At 40.3% G+C, this 19,322-nt stretch overlaps 1 protein-coding gene across 1 annotated transcript in view; it reads left to right on the top strand.

The window, feature by feature from the left end:
* The window catches only part of arhgap10 (Rho GTPase activating protein 10), a 50,887-nt gene extending 31,565 nt beyond the window's left edge, over nucleotides 1-19,322 (top strand). The window contains exons 18-23 of the mRNA XM_040146642.1: nucleotides 658-817; nucleotides 3,075-3,240; nucleotides 7,016-7,181; nucleotides 14,404-14,499; nucleotides 15,879-15,970; nucleotides 17,879-19,322. Coding sequence (XP_040002576.1) covers nucleotides 658-817; nucleotides 3,075-3,240; nucleotides 7,016-7,181; nucleotides 14,404-14,499; nucleotides 15,879-15,970; nucleotides 17,879-17,967 — 769 coding nt within the window. The 3' untranslated portion in view covers nucleotides 17,968-19,322. The remainder of the gene's footprint in view (nucleotides 1-657; nucleotides 818-3,074; nucleotides 3,241-7,015; nucleotides 7,182-14,403; nucleotides 14,500-15,878; nucleotides 15,971-17,878) is intronic.

The raw sequence follows: 19,322 nt of genomic DNA, 5'->3' as shown, positions 1-19,322 counted from the left end.
TTTTGAGATCTTTTCTTATTCTTAAATTCCTAAGGGCTGAGCCATGTCACCTGAAACACAGTCTACTTCTGCTAAATTACTGCATTTATATTGTGCTTTTACCCAAAGCTCTTTACAATTTACAATTTTAATTTACCCATTCACATATGCTGGTAGGCTCAGTGCATGGTAGCTGGGAATTGAACCATTAACTCTGTGTTTCTCCTGAGCCACATCCACACACAGCTGCTAAGATCATAAAATTATTACTTTTAGAAAATAAAATATAAACCTTTAGGTACAATTTCACATACCAAATGCCATACATTTCATGAATGTGGAAATTGTTTAGGCCACTATCTACAAAATAAATTCAACAAAAGATGAGTTGTGTCAAGATCCGGGTGTCTTACCACCTCTATTAAACAATTTCTAAGGTAAAAACCTGTATTGTAAGTCTATGCTGTTTTTCAAGTAGTGGCCACGCCATAGTTGACATTTGCCATTATCATTGGCTTGATTTTCTTTTTTTCTTTAAAAAAAAAAAAGCAATACATTACAGTTACAGTACAGTGGTTTTCCCTGTTCTCTTGCCTTGTCTTTAAAAAGTTATATCAGTGAAGTTGAGTTAGTAGATTGGAGTAAAATGTTTATAATGTGAGTTGTTATCATCCTCAGTGTGGCGGCCCACAGTAAAAACAATCTGATGACCGTGGCCAACTTGGGAGTGGTGTTTGGCCCCACATTAATGAGGCCACAGGAGGAAACTGTCGCTGCCATCATGGATCTCAAGTTCCAGAACATTGTGGTGGAAATCCTCATTGAACACCATGAAAAGGTAACACTCGGGACCGGCATTTACCAAACACGCAGTGTAGTATCGATTGTACAGTCACAAAGTAGTGCACTCGAAACTGAATACGTCCTGAAAAGTGGAAGTGTCAGCTCATAGCACTACATCTTCCAGTGGAGGCAATTAGGATCACCACCATCTATAGGAATAGGAATAGGAATTTTTCCCAAAATGTCTTTACTTGTGTTATTCACTCTGTGTCTGCAACATTTTGTGTATAATTGTGTTTCCACTTGCCATCCACAGCTATTTACTTAATGCTAGGCACACTAGGCAACAGACGGTACAGTGATGGAGCCAAATAAAATCAGAATTAGGTGACATGACAACAGTAAGCTGCACACAGCACCTTTGTGTTTACCTACCTGGGTAGCATTCAATTACTTGATACTGAAGGATAATAAATCTGCAAGCGGAGCATATGATCTAATGTTTGTAAGTCCTGCTTTCTTGACAAAGAGCACTTTCCCACTATTGTTTTGAAGTTTTGTATTTTGTTCTTAAGTTTCGATTTGGCAGTTTCTGTTGGCAGAGGAGTGCACATACTGTGCTGTACCTGACAACAGAATTTCATTTGGGCAGAGTAAGATTCTCAATTAGGGTAGATGTGATGCTCTTCTTTTCTGTGGGTTGTGTTTCTTAAGGTAGTTTGGACTTGTGTATATTCACATATAAATCTTGCCTAATCCCCCTGAAAGTCAGCTTCTTTGAACAAATGTTCTAGCAATGTAAAGGCGTCTTATGAATTGGTGGGTATTTTGTGGTCTGTTTGGACATATGCATATTGTATTTATTGCTTGCTCTACAAAATGATAAGCAGCTATAAAGTACTCAGATAATGAGACAGGTACCACGTTATCTTAAACTAGCATACACTTCACCCATTTATAAAGGTACACAGCAGTTTAATTTCCAGAATTTTTTAATCTGGCCAGTAGGGGGAGCCGCAAGTGCTTATACCAGCATAAACACATGGTTTTCTCTTGATTTTCAGTAGGTTGATTATTCTGTAGATTATCCTATGTATTTTATCGTTTTTGGAGGTTCTTTGCCTGCTTAAATACATTTATTTTGGTTATGAGTTGTTTCATAACCTGTAGTTCATGGGATCATGTAATCTCCCCAGAATGTCATTAATCGGTATCAATCCTCAAAGGGGGATAATTCTCTGTGTCAAAAGAGAAAAGGTTTGAGATTAGCTTTCTAATCTGTTTGGAGCAGCACTGCACTCTGTGTTGAATCAGATGAAACCAGGAGCTTTTAGTGATTTTTTTCTTTTTTTTCTTTTTTTTTTCCTCCACCTTCATTAATAGTGGAAAATGTGGGCTGTGAATGATATCCCCACACAAGCACACGTATCTAAAACGGGGTGTGAGAGAATACAGAGGCAGGGTGAAAACCTACAGGGTATACAAATCTGCTAAAATAACACCAGCAGCCCTGCATGTACTGCTAGTCTCGGACACTACCTAGAGGTATCCAACACCGTCCAGGTGATAAAGGATGTAGCGTTAGAATGCAGCAAGAGCCTTTTGGAAAGTACAGCATGTTAGAGGAGGGGAAAAGTTGAGCAGACGGACAGAAAGGCATTAACTTTCCTCACAACTGAGTCCCACTCCAGACTGTTGATACCCCCAGATACTAACAGTAGACTCTGTTTTACATTCACCTCCATCTGCAGAGAGAGGCGAGAGGGAGAGAGAGAGGCGAGAGGGAGTGAGAGAGGCTGCAGAAACTCTCAGCCATATCAGATTTCTCACTTTTTCTCTCTGCCTTACTCCTACAAACTTTCTCTCTCATGCCCCCTCCTCTGTGTCTGCCTCTCCTGTTCACACTCCGTCTCACTAACTCTGCCTCTCTCTCTCTCTCTCTCTCTCTCTCTCTCTCTCTCTCTCTCTCTCTCGCTCTCTCTCACTCGCTCGCTCTCCTCCCTTCTGTACCTCCCTCTCCTTATCTGGCTGCAAACATGCTGTCTGAAGTTTATATGTAAACACAGCCCGGTGTAAACAGGCTGTGCCAGTTGGCCAGGCCTAGTCTAACCCAAACTCTGTTTATTTTACACAGCCAGCTTTCAGTAGAGAGGTCAATCTAACTGATGGCCTTTTCCATTCATCTACCACTACATAAAGCCTTTGAGTTTCAAAACCCGTTCGCTAAAGAGAGGTCAGTCGAGGACATGCTGCTGCCGCTCAACCCTCTTGGAGAGACTTACTCACTCACTGTGCATTTAGTCTTTGTAGAGACTTACTCACTCACTGTATCTTTCACCTGCTGCCCCATGCTGCCTGCCTCCTGCCCTTTTCACTGCCAAGCCCAATCGCTCTCTGCTCCCACAAAGCAGCTCAAGCTGAATCGACAGAATCGGCCCCTGGCTGTCTACAATCCACAAGCCCTAGACATTCAGAATGGTAAGAGACGTACACGTGTGCATCTGTATATTTTCACACCTCTGAATATCATAAAGGAACTGAGTACAGCAGAAGACCATAAAGTATATGATCATACAGAATTAGAATCTTTTTACGTAAACCTTAGCAATAACATTTTTGTGCTCTATTATTTAGTATGGTTCTCCCTTTTAGATGTAAAGTACTTCAGTGATCCAGAAAGTTTCTCAATCACATATTCATTCATTCTTTGACTGAGCCCAACAGGTATCAGGTCCATTATTTTGACTGTTGCTGCTTGCTAATTCATAATTCATGTTCTTGAATTAATAACTTGTTTGTACAAACTAGTAATATCTGTTCTTGAAATACTTGTGGGCACAGATATACTGAACAAATACAATCTGCTATCCTGTAAAAATATGTTAAATAAATGTCAGAGATGATATTGAGTGTTTCAAAGGAAAATCCAACGTAAATTAGCCTTATAACCAGCCTGAATTGCCATTTCCTTTGGCTGCATTCTTTCATCCTGACACTGTAGCAATTATAGTCCGTTTCTTGTTAGGAGGGAGGTTGTTTTGTTTTGTTTTGCCCTTATCAGTCAATAGCAAGTGACACATCCATCTCACAGATCTCATTTTGAGTTGATACTGAAGCTGTGGTACCAATTGCTAAGAGCAGGTAGCATAACATTTTTAACGAAGATCAAATACATCTGTGGAGATAAGAGCTTTTATTTCTGTAAGTTGATTAACAAGAAGTCGTAAAGCTGTGTTAGTGTTACCCACGCTGTTTTTCACAGATGTAACTAAGGAGCTATCTAGGTAGAGGGAGTCATGTGGCTAGCTCCCTAGCTAGTATTTGAACGCTTATCTCCGTCCAACATCAAAACAAAACTGTAGTAAATTGTAATATATAAACCCGACTGCTCATTTATATTGTCCCTGGGATGATAACTTGGGGTGTTTACTTTGCAGTGTGTATTGCTGTCTGCTATAGTGTCTTTTGTGATACCACCAATGGGAAGGCGCCAGTGTCTGACATTTTCAAATCCCACACATAGTGGCTTAAAGTATATTTACAGCACAAATTTATGGTAAATAGAAGGTATGAATTGTTAGTGCACCCAAGATTTTAATTTGAGATCACAAATGAAAGACGTTTGTGCACTAATTATCAAAATACAAAATACATTACCAATTTATTAGGTACACCTAATCTATATCGATGATATAAATGTAGGGATATAAATTAGTCTAAATAGCAGAAACACCTTTCTGTATAATGCAATACAGTTCAACAGCACCAAAAACTACATCCTCCAAACTAACCATAAAGTTGAATCAACACCTCTCAAAAACAGTTTAAACAAAAACCGAACATTATAACCTTCATGAAGGTAGGTTTTATTGCAAGACTGCTGTATTAGACAGTATTAGTTTTAGCTAAAAAAAAGTCAACTGAGTGTATTTACCCCTGATTTCGGCCGGGCTCTGGCACAGATGACACACTGAACTCAGGTTTCGCCTCTCTGTAATACTGTGTCGGGACATTTGCATTTTGTCTTTGTGTGCCCTTGTTTATTTTTTTTCCAACTGCTTAAAATTCATGTCAGTTTCCTCTGAAGTTTGATGAAACTGTGCATCAGGCAAGCTGATCACCTGATCTGGTGACCCAAACAAATCGGAATCCAGCAAGTTAAGATTTGGAGCCAGTCAAATCCCTTTCCCTCGACAATAACAAAGGACTCTAAATCTGCTTACTAGATTGCCTCTCTTTGCTTCCATCCCGCCAGTTTTTACCGTAGGGTATTTTAATATCAGGGATGAAAGGCGTAATCCTTTTTTAACCTTTGTGTCTTTTATATGGGTCCCCATAATGGATTTAAAGTAAGTTGTCTCAGTATTCACAGGGTAAAATAAAATTTGAGAATGATGAGGTGGGAAAGAGAGTATTTATGTATGCAGTTGATTTTTCTTGTGAATCTATGTGTGACGCTACATGTGACACAGACGTGACAGTATACCATGCGTAGGGAAACGCAATAATCAGAGTATTTGTGTCGGCAAGCCTCTCATTCAGTAGGTACAGTGTAGGAGTACGGTGTGGGCAAATTTTATCTTTCCAGAGGTGATTACTGATCAATTGTTTATTTGTTGTATATTTACCTCCACCAAGGAGGTTATGTGATCACCCATGTCTGTTTGTTTGTTGGTTTGCTTAGTTGTCAGCAGGATTACCCAAAAAGTACTGAACCGATTTGCACCGAACTTGGTGGCCGGATGGTGCATGAGCCTGGGAAGAACCCAATAAATCCTGGGGTAGATCTGGATAGTTTAGTATGAATTTCAATTCTGGTTTGAAGTCTGATGTATATTCTTTGACATTTGCCTTGGCGGAGGTCTGCGCTCTACTGAGCGCATTTTCTATTTTATACTGATTTACTTTCCTTGCAATAACTTTTTTTTTTTCCCCACCGCTTGGGGCAGTAGAAACAAGTCGTGAACACAATATTGGCATATCGTCATCTTTTATTTTATAATGGCGAACTTGTTAGCAAACAGTTGCTTATTTACACATTCATTGGTTACGGAGCAACATTATCATTCATTTGGAGTGGTGTTCCTGGTCACCTGGGGAATGTAAGTCTAACATTCACCCTCTTTTGGGTGAATGGTTTTGCAATCCATTCCGCCAGATTCGTTATCACTGCCCGAGGCTCTGATTGCAATCTGTCCCCACCAATTTCGAAACCAAGAGCACAGTTTATAAACCGTGTGCATGGATTTGTAAACCCACAGTACAGCTTTAGATGTGGCTCTTTTTTTCTCAGCTGGCCCTAGAGGGGCTCCATAGTTTTTGGTCTCTACCAACTCAACCACTTGTTTGTTTACTACCTCTGTCTGCTGCCCTGCCCAGCAGGTAGTGTACAGTGGGTTTTTAGAGCATTTGTGCACCAATGGTCTACCCATAGGTGTTTTCACTTATTTGCCCGATTAGACCACTTTCTCAAGACCTTGTGGGTGTGAACAGACAGTGCTGGTTTAACATCTCCGTCACCCTCCTGCTATACCTGTAAGGGTGGGACACCTTGATCATTATTATTGCTTCATGCAGTTTGGTGACCTCACCTTATTTCCCAGCATAGGTCCACCCATATTCACCCTGAGTTGGAACACAGGGCCTTTTATATTAATGGGTGTCATTCCATTAAGGTAAAAATTGTTCTATAAAAAATGAAAATATAATAAACAAACTGTGAAGTACTTAAGGCCAATAGTGTTATGGTCAATGTACATATTCATATTCGTATTACATTCTGTAATATTTAGGCTATAAGGCTAGCGCCGATTCAATTCAGTCTTAATTAACTATGGACTTCTGGTTTAATTGTTTTTAAGTGTTTGTTGGGGGAAAAGAGAAGAAATGGTCCAGACTGCTTTTTTAACAGTTCCTCACATTCCTCTCCAATCTCCCAAAAGCAGGATCTGTACTTGACAGTAAAATTAAAATAAAAGAGCTTGAATCTCTCTTGTGTTTTTTAGGTTCTTGTCTATGAGTGCAGGAGTGTATTATTATGAACAATAAAAACTTAGCTGTGAATCTCGCCTGTTTTGACAGGAGTTTGATTTATAAAGTCCCTTCTTGATGAAGCATTGTCTTATATATTGATAAATTATTCGGCGGTTTTATCAGACAAGCTATCATCAGTGAGCTAGAAAAGGCTGAATCTTCTACGGTAGAATAAAATTAAAACAAACACTTTTTTTTTGTTTTTTTGTTTTTACCAAAGTGTCAGCAGTGGGAGATAGTTCCGGGCTAGCTACAGATGAGACATCCATGGGCAGCAATGAGTCTGTATCGTCCCAATCATCATCAGCGTCAGCCTCAGAGATGCCTACAGAGAGGAATGACCATGCCCCGCTTAAAACCAGCCTCAGCTCAGGCAGCAACTCCAGGTGAGTGCTTCAGTATGCGTTAGTCCCAAACCAGTATATGACTGCACCACTCAAAATGCAGGCATTGGTTGTGTAGTAAGTAGATCCACAGTAAACAAGTCTCAAATGACAAATACGGGTTTTACATTCAAATGTGGACTATGTACACTATATGGATAGCAGATGGAACTAGAATTTATGGATTTCAAGGAGTGGGGTCTAAAGTTATCTGTAAGGTATTAGACTTTTTCACGTGTTGGCCCTACATGCTAATCCCAGGGTTGATAAAGCACACTCTAGACTGATTTAGTACTATTTTTGAACTATTTTACTTCCATAATTAAAGTTGCATGTTGATGTTTTAAGTTAAAAATCCTCTCACTGGTGTATCTGATCAATTATACCATATTCACAAGTTGACTGTCACATCATAAACTTTTCTCTGGTTCCAAAAACATTATCAGTTGTTGCCTGATAATTAGGGATGGTAATCGAGAACTGGTACCAGTTGAGAACCTGTTTCGAATTGACTGAACCATCAGAATCATATGCCTCAGAGCTTATCAATTCCTTGTATCGTTGCTGGAGTTCCGCATTGCAAAACAATGACATCAAACTTATGTCTACACTGCTGGAAACTTCAAACAAGAAGGAGTCATGACGGAGAGGAAGAAACACCCCAAAGCGTGGAAGCATTTCCCATTCATAGGCTCTATTTGGGAGGCCTGCCAAGCTAGATTAAGACCCACCCAGGTAGATTGAATCACTCCGTTTTAATTTAGGTTGAGTTGCGTGCGATGCAGTGGCTGAGTGGGGACTAGAGGCTTCTCTGTGCGCAGCCGCCTAGCTATCGTTGGCCGATAGTATGCATGTGGGGCGTTTAGGGAACATCGATAAATTGTAGCATCTCCAAGTAGCCAGCATGTGAGGTGTTTAGGGAACATCTGTCAATTTTAGCTACAGAAAATAACCTGGTTTACATTCTCCTCCTCTAAACCGCATGAGTCTCTGCATGCACATCGTTCACACACCATGCCACCCACCACCACAAGTAAATTCTCAACCTGTGGGAAATACTTCATGGCTTCATTTCACAAAGAAAGATGATTACAGTGCTAGTTGTAATGTCTTTAAAATTGTAATTTCAAGTAAGGCTGGAAACACTAGCAATATGCTGAAAAATCTTTCTACACAACATTGGCTTAAATTCCAGGAATGCCATGTATTTGAGACTACATATGAGTGCCACTGTTTCCCAACTGAGCAGCACATCCGTTACCGAGGGTAAATATCTTAGGTTATAATAACATTAAAGCCATAAATTGTAGCATCTCCCAGTCTCCTGCTAAGCCTACCTTTATGCTAAGCCTACCATACAGGTGGGCTACGCAGATTTTCTTCTATTACTAAGAAAACCTAAATGAAAACGAATGCTGTAAAAGATATTCTCGCAGAGACTCAGATATAATTAGAACAGTTTTGTTGACGTTGTAAACCTGTGTTGACCTACTGTTTTTTCCACACAGAACATTCATCAGGAGTCTGCAAGGGAATCAATAAAGAATTGGACTGATAAGCAGAATCAAAAATGGCATTGGTATCAATAAAATCTTACCAATTCCCCTCCCTACTGATAATCAGTCTGAATTGCTATATAGTTTCGCTTACTTGATTCATTTTGAACATCTCAGAGATGTGGGTGGTGATTTAGAGGTCAAATGTATTATTACTATTTTTAGTAATGTTATCAGGGGAAGAATCTATGGAAATTTTACAGTTGGATTTGATTTTGATTTTTGGCGGTCATAATTCAAGTCAAAATCATTTCTTGATTCAGTAAGACTGCTACTAGTCTTATCTGTGTAATATTTCTATTTTTGAAATTTTTTTGGTTAATTTTGTTTATTGTTTTGTAATTGTTTTGTCAGCACCCTAACTTGCCCTTACTTAAAAAGAAAAAACACTGCATACTCCTGCACACTATCTCTGCTTTATGTCTCAGTATTCTTACCAGACAGCCCCTTAGCTTAGCTGTCAATTATGTTTCATATTGTAGACTATAATGATGGAAATATCTTTCCTTTATTAGCACATACCCCACTCCAAAAGAACCTGTAAATGGTGGATTTAAAAACTCACATTTTGAGTCATGTTTCCTCTTAACCTGAAACGCATCCAAACACAATTAATTCTTACTCATAGGAAGCAGTTACACTTTCCTTGACTCTATGGTTGCAGCTCAGGTCCATCTTTTCCACTCTGGTAAAAAGCATATTTAGCAAGGACAAACTGTCGTTATTATTAACGAGCAAGAATCGATTTTTCAGCACTGTGAATGGAATCGTAGAAAATAAGCATCTCAATTCTTATTGATAGTGTTGACAGTGAAATTATTGATAATAATAATTGATTTTTAGTGTCAGCCCCTATGCTATTAGTCAAATGTGAGCTACTGGTTTTACTTCTTTCTCTGTATTTCTACTAGTAATAGATGGAAATTGATTTGAGAGTGTGATAGTTTGCTGTCTCTCTGGCTTCTCTTCTGTCCTCATATTCTCTACTAAGTCCTTGGTCCTCTTTGTTGTTTCCAGCCCATGACTTGTCTTGAATGCTGATGTGAGAGATGAATTATTGGGTTATGCTGCAGATGTTAGACTCTTTGCTATGTCCTGTCTACACATTCACCTTGAAGTCGATTTTTTTCTCATTCACTGTCCCCTTCTCCTTCTCCATCAGCCAAAAAGAGCTGAAAAATAAAAACAAATCTACCTCACAAGTTGAGAGGACGATGTGATTCTCTCAAACTGACCTCTGTGGGTGCGTGCTTGCCTGTGTGTGTAGGCTTGTTCGTATCAAGCTTTTTCTCTTAAGTTCCAGGATTAGTAGACAGACAAGGCTTTATATTACTTACATTATGTAACCAACTCCTTTTTTTCCTGCAGGTATTTTTTATTTATTTATTTTTTCATTTTTCTCACATATGTGGCATCATGTTGGAGGACGGAAGGAGTAACCAGGAGGAGGTCGTAAATCTCAGCTCTTATTTGTTTGGGAGACAGGTGGCTGTGCGTTGGCCGTGTAAATCGTATTGACATTGGGGAGATATTCATCTTGTTTACCCTTATAGCTGGAGCCCCTGTCCCTTTATGAAGACTTGCGCCATATGTCACAGGGTGTCGCCCTGGCTTTGTTCACTCATAAATCTTAGCATGTGAGATTGTAGAGACCTGTTAGCACAGCAACTCTCTGGCCTGGAACCCGGGGATTCGGGTTCAGTCCTAGCCAAAAGAGCAGTAGGGGAGGCATTTGCTAGATTATTTCCAGCCACTCTCAGAAATGTGTTATCTACACTGTGGTGTGCTCAAAAGTGCACCTGGAAAACAGCATATTTTAGTCAGTTTCCTGCCAGATAGCTGCAGCAGAATCTGCCTGGTCATAAACAATTAAATCCTGAGTCACTATATCATGCAATAAGTCTTTGTGGAGTGTGGCATGTTTTATCATCTCCGTAATCTTCGGTGCCTTGCCTCACTACTCCTCTTCTCCCTGAATTCAGTCACAACTTCTCCCAGTGCTGCTGTTGCCCCAAGTCCTGCCCAATAAGGTTACATTTTTTGGCCTCTTCTCCTTCCTCTTCCCTGCCTCACCTCCAGCCCTCAATGCCTCTCCCTGGCAGACAGCTGAGAATCATAAAATGGTGGATCAGAGTTTATTTCCTGCCCACCCAAACTGGCAGTGGCTGGGCGGGCGGCTTGGCTGTAGGCTTGATCCCACCTTCTACTAGAAACACTACTAAATCCCACCACTGACCTTCTTCCTTTAGTAGAAAGACAGTTCATAGCCCTGCTCATCCCTGCGTTAGCTCAACGCCAGGATCAACAAGGCCTGGATGCTGCAGGGTGAAATTCCTGCAATAATGAGAAGCAGCAGTCTACTTCTGCTGATAAATTTCTCCCTTCCATTAACCTGGGCTTGTGTGATAACACTGATGGTTAAAATAATAAACCAAAAGACCTCCAGTTGCAGTTCACCTTGAAATCGGATGTTCACAGTGTTGTTTGATACTTTTGATACACCTTTTGTAAAATGTAAAATAATTCCTCCTGCATATTATATTGTCTTTATTGTCTTTATGAATTTATAAAAAATCCTCACAACTTCGAACTTAATATGCCTAAAATCTTGGTTCAAATATTACCTACATCTGGAGCAGATGTTCATTCAGGCTTCACATACAGTACATTTTCACAAGTCCCCATTTACTGTATGTAATCATGTTTACAGAAGAAGCTTAGCTAGGCCTATGATGAGTAAAAACAAGGGATGAGCAATTCAAAGCTTGATGCTATTTTTGTTGAAGAGAAATGGCAAACGATTTCCCTCGGTTTGGCTTAGCTGTAATTGTGAGAGCAATTTTGGGATGAATCCATTTACCTCTGGTACATTTAACAAGTTTCTAGGGCAACCGTGTAGCATTTACGGATATTCTCTTACTGTTTATTCTATAATTATTCAGATATCTGTTTATTTTAAAAATCTTTAACGATCTGTATAATCCGCTTCCAAATGAAATAAGCAGTTAGACTGATGTGTTGATAACTTTTCTTAAGTGTGTGTATGTGTGTGTGAATTTTCTGTTTTTAATAATATCTTTTTTAAGGGGTCTGTGTACATGTGAGTGGGTTCACTGTTCAGTGCAGGTGGGTGAAGTGTTTGTACTCCTCTGCTCTCCCTTTCTCTTGGCTGCGACCCAGGCAGACAGTGGTTGTGCCTGGGCCCAGGTTAATGAGTGGATATGCTGCACTGCAGCGCACTGTCCCCCATGCTGATGTGGAGCAGCTGAGCACCACAGTGGCCCCACACTGCTGCAGAGCTATAAATCACCCACAGTCAGGCCAGGCCCGCGCAGAACAGCTACCGCTGGGGATGGACAAGCACTCGGAGAGGGGGGCAGGGGAAGAAATGGAGGGAATAAGCAATCCGGGGGGTGTGAAAACATGAGCCCAGTACTGAGTCTTCACCTCCACCTATGTCCGCACAAGAGCCCCGACCAAGTTCTCCCTTAAGGCCGTCTCTCTGGCTCTCCTCCACCATTACCAACGATTGCCACTATTCACAACATCCTCTCAACCTCTAGCCCCTCCCCAGCTGCTCCCTCTAATTGCCTTTATTAACGTCTCCATGGGAGCGGCAGCTAGGAGCAATTTGCTCATTATGTGCTGTATTAGCACTTGCCGTGGGGCAGGCATGGAACACAGAGGGATGCCTGGCTTAGACTCCTGCTCTCCTCTGCTCAACTCTGCCTTTACCCAGGACCCCTACCTCCATGCTATAGGTTGGGCATAGACTCATTGGCCCTGACAACACCAAGTGTCAAGCACAGCTACTACTGTAACAGGCAGTGCTTATGGTCAAAGTGTAAGGAGTGTTATTATTTGACTTTAGACATACAGAAGTTATATACTGCCCATTACGGAAAGCATTGAATGTTTTCCTTGCCACTGTCGCCAAGTGCTTGCTCATGGGGGAATGGTGGGTCTCTGTAATACCATTATATAGAGTACAGTCTAGATCTGCTCTATATGAAGTGCCCTGAGATAACCCATGTTATGATTTGGCACTATATAAATACAATTGAATTGATTTGAGCTTACAAGCCTGAAGAAACAGCTTCAATGCTCCTTGGCATAGAATTTGAAATTCGCTGGAACATGAACACTTGTTTTCGAAATGATATGCCCTCAGTGGCGGAGAGCTCTGTCAAGCACATTCGGCCCCAAATCTCCCATAGGTGTTCAGTTGTGTTCAGATCTGATGAGTATCAAGACCACAGCATATCATTCACATCATTTTCATACTTATTAAACCGTTAAGTGACCCTTTGTGCCCTATGGATGGGATTAAATTTATTATTTTCCATTTATTCAGTTTCTGGACGCTGGTAGGTTGTTACATGCATTGATGGCAATGATGGGGAGACTCAGTTATCTTTTCTCTGTCAGGATGGTTTTTAATGTATTCAGTTTCAAGTGACCTTCCTCTACAGTTCTTTTTTTTTTTATGTCACTCTTAGTGGTGGTTGCACGCATGTTTAATTTTACTTTTGCTGTTCTCTGAACAGAAAAGCAAACAACTGCCCGTGTAAGAATATTTCTCCTGAATTCAAACATTATGTTTTATTCATGACTTTGCATATTTCATCCTGAATCCACCGCCTTGGCGTTTTACAGATACAGTCAATCCTGATGATTTTAAACTGAGAATTTGTTAGTATTCTCGCCTGTTTTTAGACAACAAGCCTATTTTTGACAAGTTGACAGGTTGGGGTTGAGTATCAGTCCAGGTCACATTTTTGCCAGATAGTCTAACTGTAATGTTACTAGTTGGCCTGAGTTCTTTAGAATTAAAAGTTTAAAAATCATAACACAGAGGGGCAGATAACATTCTTTGCATCATTTGAAATATCAGACCTTCAAGGAAATATATCAAAGTTTTCTTTTCAGGTTAATGTAGACTGATTGAGAGTCATTTCTCCTGAAGAGGCTTTTTGGCAGATGGAGTAGAAGGGATGATTTAATCTATGAAAGCCTGTTTCTCTTTGAATTCTAATTGTGTGCAGGCTGTATAATATATCCCAATAAAAAGGATGAGTCACCCAGCATGTAGCTGCTGTGTAGTAGAATGAAAAAAGAAGAAAATTTGTTCAACCTTCTCAAGGTGACTCAATTGTGATGTGCGATATATTATTCTTATTAAACTTTTGCTGCGTCCTAATATTTTATTAATATTTATGAGTTAAACTCCAACCCATTGTAATTTTTGGTTTGACTTCCAACCCTTATGAAGCACTGGACTGGTGTAGAAATTTCTCTTACCTTGTCTCCATAACAACAGGTGGCTCTGTCTAGCTCACCTGTTGCTCTGCTTCCACCATTTAGTGTAGTTGCTACCGATGCTGAATGATTTAACAATGAATCAGAACACAGTGTCCACTTTCTGACTGCATGCTAAGTGACTTTTTTTTTTCTTTTTTTTCCCCCTTCTAACTAAAAGGCGCAGTCACAATAGGGGAAACACACCTGAACATTAAAGCTTTCTCGGTACATTCTTGATAGAAATCTGCTAATTTCCTACCAAAGCATACTGTGTATCTACCAGGGCTTCAGGAAAAATATGCTATCTTTTTAGTCAACAGAAATTACTATAGAATCTGTGGTGACTAAGGTGTGGTTTTTATCTGCAGAGGTGCAGCGGCTTCGTGGTCCACTGCCGGAGCATCAGGAGAGAGCCAACCTGCTGCCACCACAACTGCCTCAGATAAAGAAAAGCCAGAGGAGAGGTAAGACAGGGTTTGGGTTTGCTCTCTTTGGTTGCTGTTACTACTACTACTCTCTGTATTTGTTTCACTCACTCCTTTTGGTTAAATGTCACACTCTGAGACTATTTCCCTCTCTCTCTTGCTTCATACTGATATTTTATCTCGCATGTTGGCTCAACAGAATCACCAACCCCCCCAAATCGACCTGCAGTCTTGCACATCAATATTTCCCCTCACTTTTCCGAACTGTATATTCACCCATCCTATAATTCAGTTTACCTCTGAGGGACTTTAACGCCATACAAGTCCTGGCTTTAAGAGGAGCAGCACCCTTGTCTTTCTGTCAAACACCAGATACACACACAACTATGTGGATGAACTGGATGGGACTGTGTAGACAGTCTGTCTTGCTCTGGTTCCTTCAGAATAAATGATGAATTCATTTCCCATTGCTTTCAGATGTTGCCAATGTAATTGCAAAGAGCTCGGTCACTCTACGGGCAATCTATTAATGTTATTTTCACATAAATACAAATTCTCATTTTTCCAAATGGGGTTTCACAAGAGTGCATTCCTCCCAAAATTCTGAATTCAAGAACTCGGCTGAACATTGTGGTATTGACAACTCTGTGACCACAAACTTTTTTCTTTTCAGTTTGTATAGCTTCTTTCTCCTCACTCATCCAACATTGTTGCTGCTCTGCAGAAAGAATATGAAAAATTTATCAGGGCATCATGTGTTGAAGGCACAATTTCTACATGGTAATGTTTGCTGGCATTTGAGATAACGGTGGGCAAAACAACCTTTCCAGGGAAACAGTTTTTATGTTTTCGGGAACGGAATGGCATGAATACAGCTTTTTACTAACCTTTGCGGAGCGGTGAATGTGGTTTCTTTGACAGCGCTCTTTTACATCAAACTGATTCAAAATGCAGCTTCTAAGCTCACAAATGTGAATTTAAAAGCTGAACCACAGTGGATGGAGATTTCTATTCTACTTCTGTTTGTGTGCAAACCTACTTTAGAATCTCCCCACCACTTTTTAATTATCTCACCATAGATGGTTGTCTGCTGTGCGAACCTGAAGCGTCCCTGCCTTTTCAGCTGTAAACGACCTGCTACAAACAACGCTGCATCTCATTGTGTTTGTGCACGTACAAAGGCGCGTGTGGGTGTGTTTTGACTCGCTCGCTAGTGTGTCTAGACTGGAGATAGGGCAAGACAAGAGTGTGTAGAAGCCCGGCTCCTCTTTTAGTACTTTTGCTTATTTTCCAGCCTGGCCCATTTCTGCTGTTTCAGTCTAGTGAGTGAATGAACAAGCAGGCCCTGGGCCCAGATTGAACTATGCAGTAATCCTCCTCAAAGCTCAGCCAGCTCACTGATTGCCTTCATTTTTCAGTGTCACCAGCAGGAAAGCCAAGGCAGTGTACCCATGTGAGGCTGAGCACGACTCTGAGCTTTCCTTCCAGGTCGGCGCAATATTCAACGCCGGTAAGTGTTATCGCCTACACCAGTCTCTCACTCAGAACCAGCCCTGACATATTGGATTTGGAGGAAAACCGAACACCCAATCTGATCTTCAATCGAACAGAGAGATGAGACGAGGGAGAGGGAGAAGAGGGAGGCTGGGGGGGCAGGAGACACAGATTTGACTTCAGTGTGTCAGGGAAGAGGCTCGACTGAGCTTTAATCACTCTCAGAGGAAATGAGGATTTTGTAGTTCCTATTTTTTGTCAAAACCCTCTTCTGTGAGACACGGACACCATAGATATTCTGTAGTCTTTACAGGGTGATATGTAGTGACGTCTTTGACAAGATCCCGCAATACATTGCAGTTTGTTGGTTGTATGTTCAAGCATCATGTTATAAGTACTTATCTAACTTGTTTTTCTTTCTACTTAGCAAATGAGATCACATCTTTTTCACATTGTTAGCCTCGGCTGTGACTCCCATCACAGATATTATGATTTAAATGTCAAAATCCTGCCAGCTGTCATCAGTAAATATGGATTAGATGAGGTGACTGAAACATTACCCTAATCACATTTCAGTATGTGTACATTATCTCCCGTTTTGATGCCTGTGCATTAAATCCATCACTGCGTCAGCGCTGGATGACAGAGTTCATGTCAGGATAAATGCTTTACAATGGAAAAATTGAATTTAATAGAAGTTGGACGTCCAACTCATAAATATGAACTCATATTATCTGAAATAATGAACACAAAATGAATTAAGTATCACATTTTCATAAATGAAATTAAATTATGTTCTGAAGCCCATTTTCTCATTCCGATATTTCATTTGGAGCTTAACTTTTTTGTTTAGTGGAAGTATTATTGAATGACGATGTGTGTTTCTTTTGGATCGTAGCGTAACTCTCCAGTTACCTCGATACAAAGTTTAGGGAGTTTTGGAATAGTTTTGCTTACATTCTGTCTGTCCTTCAGCACTTCATCAGGCTTCCAATGAAGTGACTGACAAGTTACATAAATGTTACGTGATGAGATTCTCATTAACTAAACATCTAAAGTATCTCAGAGACCCTTGACGTTTTTGCAAACCTTGCTGCACATATCAGTTATTTCTAAATATATTTGTGATTTAGTCTGATTAGTTTCAGCTATGTGCATAAGAACTGTGCATAATGTCAGTAGGTTTGAGTACTTTAGCAAGACACTGTATATACGGTACATACGGTATAAAAACATCTTTAGCAACAGAAAACATCGACAACAACATCATCAGAAAACATTAATAACACAGATTTAATTGTTTTCTTGTCTCAGACCTTGAATTACGAGATCTGTCAGTCAACTCGGGGGCGATGGCAGGTTCAAATCCCGTACTTTACATTTTCTTGGTGTATCGACTCTTTTACTTACACCTGCATAAAAGATTGTGCTTTGAAGTTACTCACACATTCAGTGTTAGTTGATATCTTGACTGTGGCCTTAGAAGTTCTCGCTGACAATTTATCCATGCATCTGTTGACTTGCAGATGCACTCAAAATTTTAAATTGGCTCACTTTGTAGACAAATCAAGAATCCAGGGAGGATTTTGAAAAGGCATGTCACAAAAATGTTCGGTGCACTGACACATCTGTCACACTAAACAGTTTGTGAGAGCTCCATTTTTGCAGATGAGATTCAGCTCCTGGTGAAATTCTAGAAAAGCCGGAGCCAAAAACAGACTGGAGATTTACAGCGGAGATAAACTGAGTCACAGTGTCGCTTGGTGTAACCGCATAATTACTGTGTCCTCCCTTAAACTTTTTGCTCTCTCCACTCTGACACATCCACATATACTCACTGGACGCTCTGTGTCCTCTGTCTGTCCCCCGCTGTCGCCCTCCCTGTGGTGTTGTCCCCCTGGTGACGCTGTGTCCTCTCCTGCAGTGACCCAGTCGAGGGAGCCCGGCTGGCTGGAGGGGGAGCTGGAGGGAAAAAGGGGCCTCATCCCTGAAAACTATGTGGAGATGCTGTAGGCCCCGCATGGGAATATTTATGGACAAGTTATCACCTTCACTGGGAAAAGTAGACGGAGATGCATGTGCCTCAACTCTGAAATTCACAGTAGAGCCTTGTTTATCCAAAACCCCCTGAATTCTCTCAAGCAAGGTGTGTATGCTATTAGTGGTGGACTATTCTTGATACATAGGTATATGCATTTTGGCTGGCAAGTAGACTTTGACTTTGCACTTAGAATGTTCTGCTGTATACAAAGATGCTGTAGCCTCCAAACATTCGGGTAACTTTGTAGCAGCACCAGAGAATGGCCGTCTCTCCGTTGAAGGCCTCGGCCTCTCCCCTTGCCAGTTATACATGGTATCCATGGGCTCCCAAGTCAAAGAGTGATTCTCAGAGACTGTAAGCTAGAATGTCAGCACTCAAATCACTGTAGCTTTTCACCCTCTTGACAATGATGCACACAAATTCGTTTTCAGCTTTTTAAGGATAAGCCATACCTACGTGCCTTCGCCACCAGAACACCTAGTGTAAATGTATGTACAGGTATGTATGAAACTGAATTGGAGTGTTACTGCTTCCATTTCTAAAATGTTGCATTTTATGTCCTTTTAAGGTTATTTAGATATTCAAAATGAGGCACATTGCTACTGTAATTTTATTTTATTTTATTGGCACAATGATTGCATGACTTTTGAATTTTAAATACACTCTGTACTGTTTTGTTCTCGGTGCACTCCTTTACAGAAAATACAGTGAAATGCCTCTTTGGTGCCCAAGGAACACTCTTGTGTTAAACACTAGCATCAGACTGATTCAACAGACGTTAGTAACAATTGATAGAAATGATTGAAACCAAGTGGGGGGTTTTTTCTGTCATATGATTTCTTTTGTTTGATTTAAAGCTTATTTTTTAACATTGCTCAGTTTCCCCTGAGCAGAGAAATGAGACACTCCCACAAAGTTGAAATTTAATTTTTATTTTTATCATTACTTTATCTTCAGCTTCAGTGACAGAAGCGATTGTAATTGTTATTATCAGTATCCATTCAGTGTCTACGTGTATAGCCTAAAAGAGTTGTGAATGCCAAGTATATTATACAAATCTCCATTAAGTGATAGATAGGTTTTAAGTTTTCATTTGGATTGGTTTTAACATGTATGCACATTACATTACATTTCATCCCTCAGCTGTTCAACAGGACACTTCCCTTTTTTCTGAGAGCTTTGGTTTAGTTGACAGTTTGTGTTTTCAGCTGCGGTTGCAATAATTTAAAGACATTGATTTATGACGTTTGTGAAGACCCTCCTCTCATTTCTATTCCTTTGGGTATCTTCTTGATCAATGTTAAACAAATAAAGATTTTTTTTTTTT

The sequence above is a fragment of the Xiphias gladius genome, chromosome 15, assembly GCF_016859285.1.
Source record: "Xiphias gladius isolate SHS-SW01 ecotype Sanya breed wild chromosome 15, ASM1685928v1, whole genome shotgun sequence".
Lineage (NCBI taxonomy): Eukaryota > Metazoa > Chordata > Actinopteri > Istiophoriformes > Xiphiidae > Xiphias > Xiphias gladius.
This window is presented reverse-complemented; position numbering and strand designations above follow the sequence as displayed.